Here is a 15,222-nt window from a genome sequence, read left to right as displayed (position 1 = left end):
AGACCTTCACCTCACCTAAATTGGTGTAATGCCGACAAAAACGCGTTTAAAATTTTGGCTTTGTCAACATGGTGCGTGCTTTTCAATTTGCTGTAGCTTGGTAAATATATGCCGGTCTGAATTTCCTGCAGGGGGGTCCTCATTTATCGGTTCCAATAAATTGAATTAGGCAATAAGCAAAACATCTTCAAAATAATGAATACTGTTTATTTATAATCCTTTCTAAAAATAAAGTAAAAGCTATAACGTTGTATGCATGTTTCAACAGCAGAAATAACATTTTTAAAAATGTTTTGAAACAATTCCAACGACAGTTATAAACTATCTTTAAAACACAATATAATTATTTAATAGATGAAAACCTAACTTTAATCAGTCTTTTGACTAAGATTCTGTCGATTCTTATGTTGATTGCTAACTAGAATTATTGGAATTTTAGATACATTTTTTGCTATATTTTATATAATTTTTTCCATTCCGTGTAAAATATACTAGAATTGCACTTCGGGCTCTAAGGCTATAAAATTCGTGTTTGCCAACTTTTGCCTTCGTCGGTCGCACTTTCCTCTGTTCCACATGAACTTTAGATTGTCATCAGGGCGGGTCCTCAACTGCCACTCACTTGCTAGTTCGCGGTGTTAGAGAAAGCGTAAACGTTTTTGGTGGGAGCGCGACACAGGCTTGGTAGGTCTTTATTTGGTCTGGAGTGTTGCTACTGACATCATAGGTTTGTAGAATATTTGCAAGCATTATGAATCCAAATCCTCGAACTAGGTTTTGGCCGATACATGTCCGTTTACCAATGCTGAATGGTAGAAAGTGGGGTATATTTGTCCGAACATGTTTTACGTAGCCATCTTTATCGGGAACCAGTTTGCTTACGTGGCTTGAAACCAACTCCGGCTCTGGATCTAAGGATGTTGTTCGCTTCATTTTGAAATGCTCAAGTTTTACTTTTTCAAGAAATCGATTTGGGTTGAAGTCCTTTGGGTTTATCCAATATTTCTCACTAGTGTTTAGTTCGTAATTATTTATGAAAACGATTGTACCTTTCGTGACTCCATAGCCTGAAATGCAGGCGTCTTCCGTTGCTACGTGCGGCACAATTGGGGAAGATGCATATCTCAGTACTTCATAAATAGTGGCAACCGTAAAAGGCATGGTGTCAGTATCATATAAGTTAACCTTCCGGGCACCGTTATTTGTAATGTGATCAACTTCCTTTTGAATCTCCCTTGCAATTTCTGGATATCGAGAGATGAACGCAAGAGCCAGCATCACCAAATTACCAATTGCGGAATGTCCGCCTAGAAAATCTTCCAACATGAAAATAATTGTGTCCCTCGATACTGTCTCATCTTCTGCCAGTGTCTTAAGTAAAGCATCAGTAAAATCCTTTTCTGGTTCGTCCTTTTCCAAATTTTGTTCCCGATCTCTCACAATTCGTTCTAGAATGAATTGCCTTATTGTGGTAGCCCACTTAGATAATTTTTTCATGTGTGGTAGGTAGAAAGGTAAGAGCCACGGAAGAAAATCTACAGCGTATCCTTGATTGATTTCCCAAAAAATTTCATCGAAATAATGAACGATAAGTTGAAAGCTTTCATCAGCATAATCAAAGCGTACTGAGCACATATATTGGATGAACATATTTGCACATGCTTGCATGATCAGTGGTTTCAAATGGAAATCTTTGCCGGGTTTTACTATTTTCTGGAGCTTATCCATGAACTCCTCCATTTCGAAACATCCAACGTCACTCATTTTTGCAAAGAAATTAGATGCGTCTCTAGGGGAACAATATTTGCGCGCTAAATTACGACGCCTTTGTTGTAACTGGGACCAATCGCAGAGGGCCAGAGCTGCAAGTGTAATGAAACATTAATTACCAATATACTTTTGTGGAGCAGACTATGTGAATTAACAATAAAAAGAAAACACAAAAAAAAACACGAAAATCGAACTTCATCATTGATACTGAAAATGACTGTTAATCGGTATTGTGCGTTGTGCACAGTTTTCTGTTTAATCAATGTTATAAATATCATAACGATTTTTTTCCTTTATAATATTACAGCATAAGAGATGTACCCTAGTGGAACAGGAACCTAACCAGAATAAGAACAGAGGTACGAAAACTCTTCAAGCGGCCAATAAAAACCGGAGGCTGGTCGAGGTACAAAAATGCACTGACGGCGTATTACAAGGCGATCAGCCTGTTTGAAGAAGGAAGATGGGACATTTACCGAGAATGAAGAGAACAGAGTACATCTGCTTCTCAGATCATTATGTCTGGTATTCTAGCAACGAACAGAAGGAGAAAAAAAAGAGAACTGGAAATTAGCAAAAGAGGTATACTCGGAAGCTAGGTAAGGTGGGCAGTGGGAACCATTGATCCATCTTCCCAGTACTACTCCAGGGAGAGAAATCATCTTAGTGTCTTTTCTAAGAGTGGTAAGGGGTTGCATAGCTTTGGGATATATACCAGTGGCATGGAAGGGGGCAAAGATGACTTTGCTTCCGAAAACGGGTTAAAGGATATCTTTTTCACCCTAAATCTTTGAGACCCATTTGCCGAACATGGTTCATACTGGAAACGATAGAGAAGGTCAAAGACAACTATATTAAAACTAACGTTTTAATGCGCTATCCCCTACATGAGTGTCAAGATGCGTACCCGGCAGAACAGTCATACGAAATTTCCCCATATTAGCTGACGGATATACCATGAGATACTATAGAGATAAAAGAAACGGCACTCTGTGCGTTTTTTAGACATCGCGAAAGCGTACGATGAAACGACGCCCTGATCTCCAAGGGAGCGAGAAACACACTGAGTGAGTGGATCCTAGAGAGATGAGAATAGTGGTGGTCCTAGAAGAGTTAACAAATACAAGATATGTGATGGAATCCAAACTGGATTAAGAATTATTAATGCATTACTGGCATCTGGGCAGAGAGAACTGAAATCAGCACAGCAGCCAGGGCCGACGACATTCCTGAAGTTCCCTCTCGGATTAATTCCTCTCCATCTTCATATACAGATGTAGGCAAGGAGGGCGATCTTCAGAATGGAGCATGTGTCAGTGAGGCGGAGGTCTGCCTAAATCAAAGTAAAATCGATTTTCTTTCAAGGCCGTACTCTGAATTAGTGATACCAAGGAATAACAATACAACGAGGATTGATTTCGTTGAGAAGTTTTAAAAACTTTGAAGTAACAGGGTATGCTGTGAACGCGTGGCAGTTACATACGGCTCAAACCTGTAGAGGGAGAGCAGGCGCCGGGGTCATTGGTTCAAAAAAAAACGTACTGGGTAAGCATACTAATATATTCTAGACAGAAACATACGACGTAGACAGATATGCCTCCTTCAACATCGAAAGGAACTATAGGGGGCAGAAATTGCTATTCTGACTGGCAGCCAAGCGACGATCAAGGCACTTATTTCCAAACAGGGGAACTCCAAACTGATAAGGGAATGCCTTGAGAGGCTGAACATGCCCGGCTCGCACAATAAGAACCGAGTCGCCTCTACATGGGCCAGTACCCTTCTGTGGAATCGGAAACGGGTTCTTATATTACTTTAAAAAGTGAAGAGGAACGGTTAAGGGAGCTAAACTCTGTGATTCTATCATCAATGAAGCAGCCCAGAGGGAATAGAAACATTAACAGTGTCCGGCATTTGTGCAAAGCAGGTTAGGGCACCTGGGGCAATACTTAGTGCCATGTGCCAAGTTGAAATACTTAGAAGTAGGGAATATATTAAAATTCTTGGTACACTAAAACCATTAACAGGGGCACAATAATTCTTCTTCTCTTAAGAGAATAATAATAATTCTACAGACCCTCTTCAAATAGTTTGGGTTCTTCCATTAGGTTATTTTAGATTTAACGGTTTCGGATCTAGGGATTGTTTGGAATTACCCTTCATCAGTGGGAAAATGAACGCTAATAAATAATTACAGTTGTCGGAACAACATATTTCTGGGATTCTAATGACACTTGCCTTTTGAATAAGACAGTGCGTGTGTGTATACTACCAGAAAGGTGAAATCTTTCTTCCTAAAGAAGGATATTGAATTTTTGCATTGGCCAACACGATTACCCGATTTCAACTTAATCGAAAATTATTGGGGTAGGTCGCTCCACATGTCTACCCTCAAAAGAAATAATATGCGACAATGGAGCTGAAATTCACAGCAAATATATAAAAAAAATATACATATTCCAAAAAGATATCAGAAGCAGCTAAATGTTTCGGAGGTTCAACTAAATATTAGTCAAACAATAAAAATTATACTGCGTTTTTTTTCATTATTTCTTCTATTGTGTTGTAGATATGTGTAAAAAAAGTTGCAATATCATAACATGCGGATACATGCTACTCCTCCAAATAAAAGTGAAATAATCTTTGCCATTAATGCACTCAAATGGAATAAGATCGCTGGGCTTGACAGCCTTCCTACGGAACTGTTCATCTGGCTTTCATTTCGGAGCTGCTTCTTCTACTCATGTCCGGATAGAGTGCTTAGAGCACAAGGCTGTCGTACGGAAGGTCGCGGTTCAAATCTCACTGGTGACAGTGGAATTTGTATCGTGATTTGACGTCGGATACCAGTCGACTCAGTTGTGAATGAGTACCTGAGTCAAATCAGGGTAATAATCTCGGGCGAGCGCAATGCTGACCACATTGCCTCCTAGTGTACCGTTACGGTCTTGAATGAAGCGCTCTAACACACTTCAAGGCCCTGATCCAATATGGATTGTTGCGCCAACGATTATTATTATTATTCTACTAAATCGTAAATCCTATTAATCTCAGATCTTTCCCAGTGAGTGAAAAAAGGGAATGATCATTAAGATCTCGAGAATTAGAGGGGTATTTTCTGTCATGAAGATATTAGCTAAAACCATCTTGGAATGCATCAAAGAACACCTGGAAAGCTTGATCAACAGAGAGCATGGTCGGTTTTCGCTCAGAATCCTCCTACATTAATTATATCAACAACCTTCAGGTCATTGTGGCGCAGTGCGCGGAATTCAGATCTTTGGTTCATCGGCTTCGAGGAGGTTTTCGGCAGCGGGTGTAGGGAGTATATTTAGAATTATCCACACAGGAGCGACATTCCAGAAAAACCAATAGAAATTTGAAGTCGAAAGTGGGGGCCGACAAAGTTGCGTTTTATGGATGATACTATCCCTTCTTATTATCGATAATGTTTAATATAATGCCCTGCCTGAGAGATGCGCAGGACTCCAATGGGCCATGACATCTTTCCTCAAACAACTCGAATGAACTGAAGACATTAATTTACTCTTCCAACGAGTCGTGGACCTTGGCGAAATGGTTCTGAATTCGGAAGGAGAAGCAATGAGAGTTGAACTGGGGGCAAAACTCCAACAAACCCAAGCTTCTCAGTCTAATCGTGATCGCCCTCTCGAGTGAAACAGTTTTGTAAGTTGTAGTCTCCTATCTTCATTGTTCTCAATTGACCAGTGTGATTCGATGTTGTTAGTTCTTTGGTTTTTACTTCGAATAAGACCAGCGTAAATGGTAAAGCCAACAGATCAGAAAATTATGATAGGGGACAATGTGAACTTCCATTTTAATTGTTCTGAAGTTAAGCAGGGATAATAACATTAAATTAATTGCTTTCCCTCCACATGTATACATCCCTTCTAACTTACGCCTCTGCCTAAATGGCTATCTAAAAACACCTTAGGAAAGCAAAATATATACAGCAAGCTGGGTAAAGTTACTACCGTTTTAGTGCGATAATTTTTCGTATAAAATTAGATGAAAATGCAATGTCATCGTAATATATTCTTTCCATTATGCCATTCAAGCGCAGCATTTGCAAAGAAGGAAACATAGTAATATACTATTATTAACTTAATTTGAATAGATATCGAGATAGAGAGTACGGCCTGGACACCGTATAGAGGCAGCTATATGTTTTTTTTCTGATCTTTCGGTTGGGTAGGTTGTGAGAATGGGTCCGTTAAAGAAACCATCAATTTCGATTCGCACTTCCCGCTTTTCCAACAGATGTCAAAACGAAGACTAGCGTCGAACAGTACTAATCGAAACCTTTGATACCCAACATGACTATAATTGGCGAAAAAAATTTTACATCACTCATTTGCATGTATGAGAAACCCTCCCTCAAACTCAACATAAAAAGATGTAACCCACTACATGTATGGGCGTTCACAGTTCCTATCTCCTTACCAAATTTCGTGTCAATCGGTGTAGCCATTTTTGACAAAAGTGCGTGTGACAGATAGACAGAGATTAAACCGATTTTAATAAGGTTTTGTTTAAGGTTTTAAAAGAAGCATAAACTGATGGGAATCTTCATGTAAGCGGGAGATATCAGTCCCAAATTCTGGTCGGTGTACAGTTAATGTTGCTATGTAAAGAACATGAGAAAATTTAGTTGGGTTGATTATGAAAAGATTTGCGGTTTTACTTGTACTCGCAAATCATGAAGAAACTGGCATTACTTATAGTAATCCATATGACTTCACATCATATAGAGTTCACGGGACCTCTTTGGTGATGATTGGCGATAATCTTTGGTAGCCATCAAATTAGTGGATTTTGCGAATACTTCAGCTCTTCTGAATGCCTTTGCAGACTTGCAAACTGGATGACTGCGAATTGGAAACTGTTCACACGTATTTCATTTTCTCTTATATTAAGGGTAAAATTATGAAAATATTTTATGTGTGTACACAGCTAACAATATTGAGCCACAACCTAATACTATTTCCTTTTCCCATTCCACCAATCAATAAGGGCTACTAACGAAAGAAGGACTCAGGAAATTATACTCACAATGCACTATCAAATTTATCAAATTATCAAAATTTTAATAAAAGGAAGTTGAAAAATGGTTTACTTGGAAATATTTAATTTTTATAAATAAGTAACATTTTTGAAGTCTGAAAGTTTGCTAGCTTTACTACGATTTTACAACGTATATACTCTCATAGTGAAACATTTCAGTGTATTTTGATGGAAAAGATAGGCTGGTCGATTCTGAAACAACTCTACCCTCCCCCCCCCCCCCCGGAGTGCCACCAAGCAAGTAAAAACAAGTCGGGAAACCGGAAGCTAAACGCTTCAGGTACGAAAGGTTTTGTGTATCTCTTAGTACGTAGCACGTAATATATCCATATATTATGTGAGAGTATCCACTTTCGGGTGATATTGACATTCATAGTCTTCAATTTTCAAAGAAGCAACAAATTTGAGGTATTATAACTTTATTAGTAATAGTGCGATTTCCACCAAACTTGGTAAGATCATGCTCTATATTATAGCCTATATCACTGCAATATTTCATGGTACTAGAATGAACTTAAGGAGGGTTTCTAGCCAATTACAAAAAATTGTAGTAATATACTATTATTAACTTTATTTAAACAGATATCGGCATAGAAGGTATTTCGGAGCCCAGGCACCATATGGAGGCTGCCACCTCATTTTTTTCAGATTTTTCGCTTTGATAGTTTCTGAGAATGGCCCCCTTAAAGAAGTGATCACTTTCAACCCCCCGCGCTCTTCACCCTTCCAACGAATGTCAAAACTAAGATCGGCTTTGAAAAGTACTAATCGAGGCCTTTAATTTGATACCCCACATGACTATATTTGATGGAAAAAAATTTTACACCCCCCTTTTGCATGTATGGGGACCCCCCCTTAAATTCAACGTAAAAGGATGTAATTCACTGTATGCGTGAGCGTTCACAGTTTCCACGTTTCTACCAAATTTGGTGTCAATCGCTATAACCGTCTCCGAGAAAAATGCGTGTGACGGACAGACAGACAGACAGACAGACGGACAGACAGACAGACAGACAGTAAACCGATTTTAATTTTTAAGGTTTTGTGTTTACACAAATCGACTCCCCCTCCCTTAACATGGGACCATACGAACCCATCGTCTGAAAGATAGAAAGTAAAACTACGAATAGTTGGTTGACGCATAAATATGTAATTAGGAATTCAACAAAATTGCAAAAGAAGTGTTATAACCTCAATTATTTTATATCAAATGAAGCTTGCCAAAATTGCAAAAGAAGTGTTATAACCTCAATCATTTTATATTAAATAAAGCTTGCCACGTTTTTATTCGCCGTCTGTTAACATTTAACTTACTAACTGAAACGATGATTATTGACAGTTTCAAATATGCCATAGGTAAAAGGATTAACAGAGGAACCTGATTAAGAGGTAACACCACCTTATAATTTTTTTTGACCACTCTTTTTGATTGGCTAAAATGTTTCCTTTACTATTCAAAAATTATTTCCAAAAGTAAATCTATTTTGTAAGTAAAGTCTTGATAACGATTTATAGATAGTTTGGAAGCAAATTTCGTCATTTAAATCTAGAGTTTATTAATAATGTGTTATGAATTATCAGTGTTTATTAATTCTTTGAAATAAGCCATTAGATGTCTCTAGTATTTGTATGTTTATCCCATAATAAGAGTTGTGGTCTAAAAATCGGCTAGAAAAGCAAAGTAAGTTTTGCCATGAGTAATTCATGTTTCTCCCAATTAAATTGATTTCATCAGCCCTTTATGTTATAACATATTATATTATATAAAATGAGTGGAACTAAACGTAGAAATAACAACTCATTAGAGGATTTGAAAAACTTATTTGAAACACGCTTTATCGTAAAATTTATGAGAATGAGAAGTCTCGATATCATTTGTACCCAAGAAACGGAGCTCTTGACGTGTTGGCATATTATTATTATTCTGTTAAGGGAAAGTCGCACCGCGTCCTTGAAAAACTATTGTGCCCCTTTTACTGGTTATAGTGTACCTATTGATCATAGTATCTCAAGCAGGCCTGTAACCGTTAGGAACTTTAGTATGTTCCCCACTTCTAGATGTTTCAGCTTTGCATCTGGTATTAAGTGTTCTCCCAGATGTCTCGACCTACTTTGCACAAGTGCCGGACACTGCCCCTGGAAGTGTATAGAGGTTTCGTCCTCCTCCTCACAAAACCTGCAGGCAGTGTCCATAGATATCTCTAGCTTCCCTAGGTGATAGTTCAGCCGACAATGACCAGTGAGAATTCCCACTATGATTCGGAGGTTCTTTTTGGTGAGGTTTAAGCAATCCTTTGTACGCATGAGTTCGTATTCCCCAATAAGCACCCTGGACTGCTCCATCCCTGGTAGGCCCGCCCAATATAGTTCCCTCAACCATTTCTCTTCGTTTCTTAGTTTCATAGCCATGAAACCGTTTCCGATTCCACATAAGAGGCAATCAAACAAGATGAAAGTGGTTGCAGGTATTGTCCAGCAATGTTAAATTGGTTAAGCAAAGATGAGTTACCAACGCGTTGCTTGAGCAAATTTACTCAAAACTCAAACAAAAGAGTTAATGCGATGGTATTGTCACTGGATCCGCAATCGGTTTCCAGTAGCAGAACTCGATATTCCAGCCAAACATATTATAGTAATTTATCCCAATGATGCCTATAATGATATAATGCAAGTTATGAATGAACTTGGTATTACAATGGTATTTTATTGTTATAACTTTCAGTCGGAAGCTGACACCATGCGTATAGCACAGTCCAAAAAAACTAGAAAAGCCTATAGAGCATGTTTTTCACAAAGAAAGAATGAGAGGCGTAAGAATGTTCCTTTCGAAGACCTACTGTATGGCCCAGACATCGTAGAATAAAGAATGAATGTCCTTAAAGTGTTAACACTCGTTTTTAAATTGGATAAAAACATAGCGCCTCAAATTTTCTACCGATCAATCCAATATTATAACATATTTTCAAGTGAAGTAAGTACGTAGAATTTTTTCGATTGACTCAAATTTAATTAATTTATGACCGTTTTTAGAACCAAAAAATGTTTGCTTTAAATTGATGCCATTTTATTAAAAATCAATATTTTCGAAAAAGAAAAAAATTAAATACTTCACTGTTTTTTTTTGCCCTAAATACAAATTTACGACCTGTCGACTGCCCATGAGAGTCATTCAAGAAAATAAGTTTTATTGAACCAGTTAATGTGCAGCTCTTTTGTTTTAAAATCATGTAGAAATATTTTTTCTTATCCCTAAGCCTTAGATTAATATATAAAAGAAAAAAAAAACAGAACTAAAATATTAATTGGTTTTTCTTCTACAAATCTTCGAAAATGGCCCTTGATATCATGTACAGAATTTAGTATTACCCTTTAAATGTTAACCCTCGGCCACGTTGGGTTTCAAAAAGTTAATATCAAAAAATCATAAACTCCAAAACTTACAGCGGGATATTAAACCTTGAAAAAACGCCAAAATTTACAAAAAAAAGTTTAACAAGGCACCAAAAATTAAGCTTTTAATATTTCTTAATAATCCAAGTTTGCGGGCTGTGGTTAAGCCCGCACGTTAAAATGCTGTTTACATTTTTTCTCTAAGATGACCACAGCGCCCTCTAGCGTGACAGCAGGAAAGCCTTTTTTTTTGAGATAGGTGTATAAGTTGCTCTGTATTTCAATAATGAACTATGCTATCCAGCTGGAAAAATTACTACATATGCTCAAGATTTTAGCAAATATATGGTGAACAATTCGTGTTTGTATCTTTATCCAATTCTTCAACAAAAATTTCTAAAAAAAAGCGAAAAAACGGCCTTCTCACGGGATCACCCGCTTAAGGTCAAGAAACAGAAGAAAGTTACCGACTTTTTTAAAAAAAAGTGTGTAAAATATTTAAATATACAAATGAATATGTACTTTTTCATGTGTATACTCCGTGTACTTAATTACTACACACCTACCTGTACATATGTTTAATATACAATTAAAAATACTTAATTTTTCTCAGGAATATGCTTGCACATCAGATTAACTGGCCATTTTCTCAACCAGCCAGGTTCTGGTCCCTAGGTAGCTTGTTAAGAGGGAGTCTACTGTACATTTTTGAACCTTGAATTTCTTCCATATTTTTTTTCTAAAATTGGCATGAGCGGAGTCAACAACTTGCTGTGAATAATATCCTAAGCCCTTTCTTAGGATATTATGCACTTATTTTACCAAAAATTGTTGCGTTACGTTTACGCGTAAATGGATAAAACTTTGATTGAAAACAGCAGTTTTCCGAATATAAAGTAATCAAAAAACAAAAATCATCTACCCCTATGAATTTGTAAAAAAAACCCTAAACATTTTAAGCGAGAAAATTGTACTCTTGTACTCTTGCTAAGTAGTTTGTTACAATCAATTCCACATAATATTTCTCTTTTAACATTGCATTTTTCAGCCTCTAGCTCACAAATATTGTGCTTGCAACACCAGTAAGTAGGTGCAGCTCAGGCGAAGTGATTAGCTCAATATTTTTTAATTTCTTGGAAACGAAATGATAGGCAAATTCGAACCGCTTTAAAGTGCTTGCAACCATGTTTCTTACCTCCACACACTCTAAGAATAAAAATTTTCGATACAATCTCCATTTGTCCACAGTGCGCCCACAATCATCAGAGTCACTTTATGAATCGTACAGTAAAGCATTAGTAATCTCAGAAAAATTCAGTCAACCAAATTATTAATTAAATAAATAATAATAATTAAATTCTTATTATATAAATATTTTGTAAGATTGGGTAAATTTATAACTAGTCTTTTCTAAAAGAAAAACAGAATAAAATTCGTTGTGTGCGCTAGTTAGATTTGGATTGCGATTTCTTTTATACCAACTTTGTCAAAACCCGCCGCGAGCCGGACGACATCTAAATTTTATATGGCGGTCGCCAAGTACGAAACTAGATTGGTAACAATATACCCCTATTATGAGAAGTAGGTAATTAGAAAGCTACTAACCAACTCCATTCAAGACAATACTAAGAGATTAGTCACATGCACCTGAAAGTAAGAAAAAGCCTTCCAATTGTAAGCTGCGCAGCCTTGACGACATACTATAACACGATATAACTTACAGGTGGGAAAGGAATTTTAGGATAAACGGCCAGCTGAAAAGATCTACGGTTAGAGTGAAAAGAAATCTGCCACTAACGCAAAACTGTAGTGCAAATTATAATTTCCTTCCACATTACATACATTTCCAAGTTACTTTGCACTAAAAGCAATAATTACTCAGCATTTGAATCTAACAATAACCAACTTTTCAAAAAACACCCCAAACTTCCCAAGATGTTGTCAGCTTATCTTTTACCTAAAGGGAAAAAAGTCGAAAAGAGACGAGGTGGATGTCTTATACTCAACAAACATCCAAAATATAATAGAAGCTAGGTAAACACAAAAATTCACTTTCGGTTCCGTCCAATAATAATTCCTAATTTTCCAACCAATTTATGCAACTAGAAAGACACGACATCGCTCAAGGAGAAAGAAAGTGTAAGCATCGAAAAACAAAGGATAAGACATTGTAATAAGTAGATACAATCTCTATCAAATAGCATTTAAATTTCCTGCTCTTTACAACATATTAGTTAAGTTCATATACTGTATACACATGTATGAATGTTTACACCAAAATACCATGTTAATTTGTCAAGAAACAATAATTATTCTTAAATCAATCCCATTTTGGATCGACCCGGGTCATAAATGAACCACTGTTATCCGTAACTTTGATTTATAATTATTTCAAATTACGGGACTGAAAGAAAAAAATGAACTCTTAGCTGTCCCTCATGGCTTTTGTAGAGTGTAGAGCGATAAACAACTGCAACATCATCGGCGCTACTATTTGCCGCAAGTCCCTCTTGATAAAAACCCTGGTATCAGTGCCTAATGCGGAACAAACACAATCTAGTCTGGTTGATCAGCTCTCCGAGTACACAAGAAGTAGGTATCAAGGAAACACTAGGAATTTCGCTAAGATAGTACTGGTAGTAATCCTTGGTGTTTATCAGAAAATATATTTGCCTAACACCAACGGAGACCGAAAATGGCAATATCATGCAGTTGTATCTCAAACAATTTTCAACATTTCGGGAGAATCCAATTTGGAAATAGATAATATTATAAATAGATACAAAGTATCTGAATATGCTTCAGAAATTAGTAAAAAATCAAAGAAGCAGGTTAAACTTCTAATCAAAAACTTTTCACGGATTTACACGAACAGCAATCAGAAGTGCAAATGAGAGTTCACTTTTTATTATCGCGAACAGCACTAAATTTATAGACTACCTAACAATTACTAATTCCTCCTTACAGTTCTACTGAATTATCACTTGGTTCACTTTATATCTCTAAATATGAAGTCTATTTAGTCCGCTCATAATAGAAAATCACCTACAATTATTTCGATCGCCTCCGAATAGCCAATTATATCGTAATAAATCCGGCCGGCCACCAAAAAACTTTCCATTTTTATTCAGCACTTCCCGGATTAAATCCAAATTGTTAACAATTAAACATCTCGTAGTGCCCATTGTTAATGCGTACACATCACCAAACTTCTTTGCTAGTTCCGTGAACCCTTCGAAGGGAACCTCAAATTGCGCTAAAAGTGCTAAGTTTCCCAGGATTGGCCAAGGTAAAGGGCCGGGCGCTTGCTTGTAAGTTTTCTTCACAGTCACATTACCACTTGAGGAGTTTTTCACCGAAGTAATCTTAGTAACAACTTCAACTTTTCTAAGGCACTCGTACACTATCATCAAATATCTAATGATGAAAATACAAATGAGCATTAATGCACCGAATAAAATTAAGATTTCCATTTTATCTGCTCTTGCTTTCCTGCTTCCAATACTACACAAATTCACAAACTCGCGCCCCTCCTCTCGTTGGCCATTCAGTTAGGGACTGTGGATGCAGGAACTAACCCTATCCTGGTCGAGGGATATTTCACCTTATTGCAAGGTGACAAAAACTTGAACTGAAGGTTTTTGGGTGACCGCAAATGCTTTTATACGTATATCTTCGAAGGAATTAACTGAATGCATGGCCTATCACCTGAAGTAGCAGCTATCACGGTACTTTTGTATTTATCCACAACAAGAAGAAAACTTATGTTATGATACGAGGATTTGCTTCTTAGACTATCTTTCGCGGGCATTATATGGTCTGTGGTTATTAAAATTATGTAATAAATTTTTATAGGAGCCTGTGGAAAAAAATCAAGTGTAGTTTTTTCAATAAATATTTATTATTTGATTCCAACGATACTTGGGAAGCTTCAAACATATTTCAGTTCTTACATATACCATTGCTGGGGTTTTCTGTGTTAGCCGTAATTTTTGTTTTTTTTATGTAATTTGTTTACTAATTTAAATTTAATTAGAAGAGCAAATTCCCATAAGAGGCTAAACCGTGGTCATCATTAATTCAATTGTGCACAATTTTCAATTTGGTGATAATGCAGGTACCTTTCGAAGATCCGGGTTTAACTATTTTCAGCCTTTTGAATTTTCGTTTTTTTTTAGCCATTGTTGGGATGACTCCTCAGCCTGACTAAGTGCTTACTAGCGGAACACTATTGACTATTGTTCTGGTCTCAAAGTCTCTGTTGAGGTCAACGTTAAGGAAATACTAGGAGACACCGGATATACATCTTTCGCACTGAGATCGCTGCAGCAAATTGATGTTGGACGGTTGGCAGAGCCCCAAAGTTGAATCCCATATGTCCAAATAGACTTAAGCACCAATTGTAGATCAACAGGTTACAGTTCAGAGAGGGTTGTGATTTTTTTGTGGAACAATAAGTTTGAATTGCTGATTTTACGCCTCTATGCGCCGTTTCCAGGTGAGACTTCAATCGAGGTGTATCTCCAAGAATTGCACCTCATCTGGTTGACGTATAGAAATATTGTTGATTTTTAGCTGGAGACAATTTTTCCTTCGGAAAGTGAAAGGTCTTTTGCACACACTTCGATTCGTTTACCCTTATACCCCACATCCGTGGATGCCATTACAATTGTAGACAAGCCATTTTTGAGTCTGTTAGTGAACTCAAGATTAACGTATTGTCAGCAAAGGTAGCTGCTATAGGTAGCGATTGTGGGAATAAGGTACGGTATAGGACTTGGGTTGAAGAATTCCTGCTTTAATCTCATGTTGTTCACTGAAAATAGCTTTGTATTGTATTACACCCAGAATGTGCGTTTCGATAAATACGACATTAATCATTTCTGGAAATAACCTGGGAGTAGGCGTTTGAGATTTTATTAATAAGACCCGTGTTCCAAACTTTATCGAATGCTTCCGCCACATCTAGGAATACAG

At 37.0% G+C, this 15,222-nt stretch overlaps 1 protein-coding gene across 1 annotated transcript; it reads right to left on the bottom strand.

The window, feature by feature from the left end:
* Positions 1-216: 216 nt before the first annotated feature.
* On the bottom strand, positions 217-13,865 carry LOC119657401 (cytochrome P450 307a1-like). Its single transcript, XM_038064292.1, has 2 exons — positions 13,295-13,865; positions 217-1,862 (listed from the first exon to the last, which is right to left on the bottom strand). Exons 1-2 carry the CDS (start codon positions 13,716-13,718, stop codon positions 619-621), a joined length of 1,668 nt encoding a protein of 555 aa, XP_037920220.1. The 5' UTR covers positions 13,719-13,865; the 3' UTR covers positions 217-618.
* Positions 13,866-15,222: the final 1,357 nt, after the last annotated feature.

This window comes from Hermetia illucens, chromosome 5 (assembly GCF_905115235.1).
Source record: "Hermetia illucens chromosome 5, iHerIll2.2.curated.20191125, whole genome shotgun sequence".
In the NCBI taxonomy this organism is placed as follows: domain Eukaryota; kingdom Metazoa; phylum Arthropoda; class Insecta; order Diptera; family Stratiomyidae; genus Hermetia; species Hermetia illucens.
Note: the sequence above shows the minus strand (reverse complement) of the source record. Positions and strands in the feature narration are given on the sequence as shown.

Excerpts from the sequence above, each read along its gene's own strand:
- LOC119657401 (XM_038064292.1), bottom strand. The coding sequence starts at position 13,718 with ATGGAAATCTTAATTTTATTCGGTGCATTAATGCTCATTTGTATTTTC. Across the intron at positions 1,863-13,294 it reads CGGAGGCGATCGAAATAATT|CTCTGGCCCTCTGCGATTGG; the intron begins GTAGGTGATTTT and ends TTACACTTGCAG.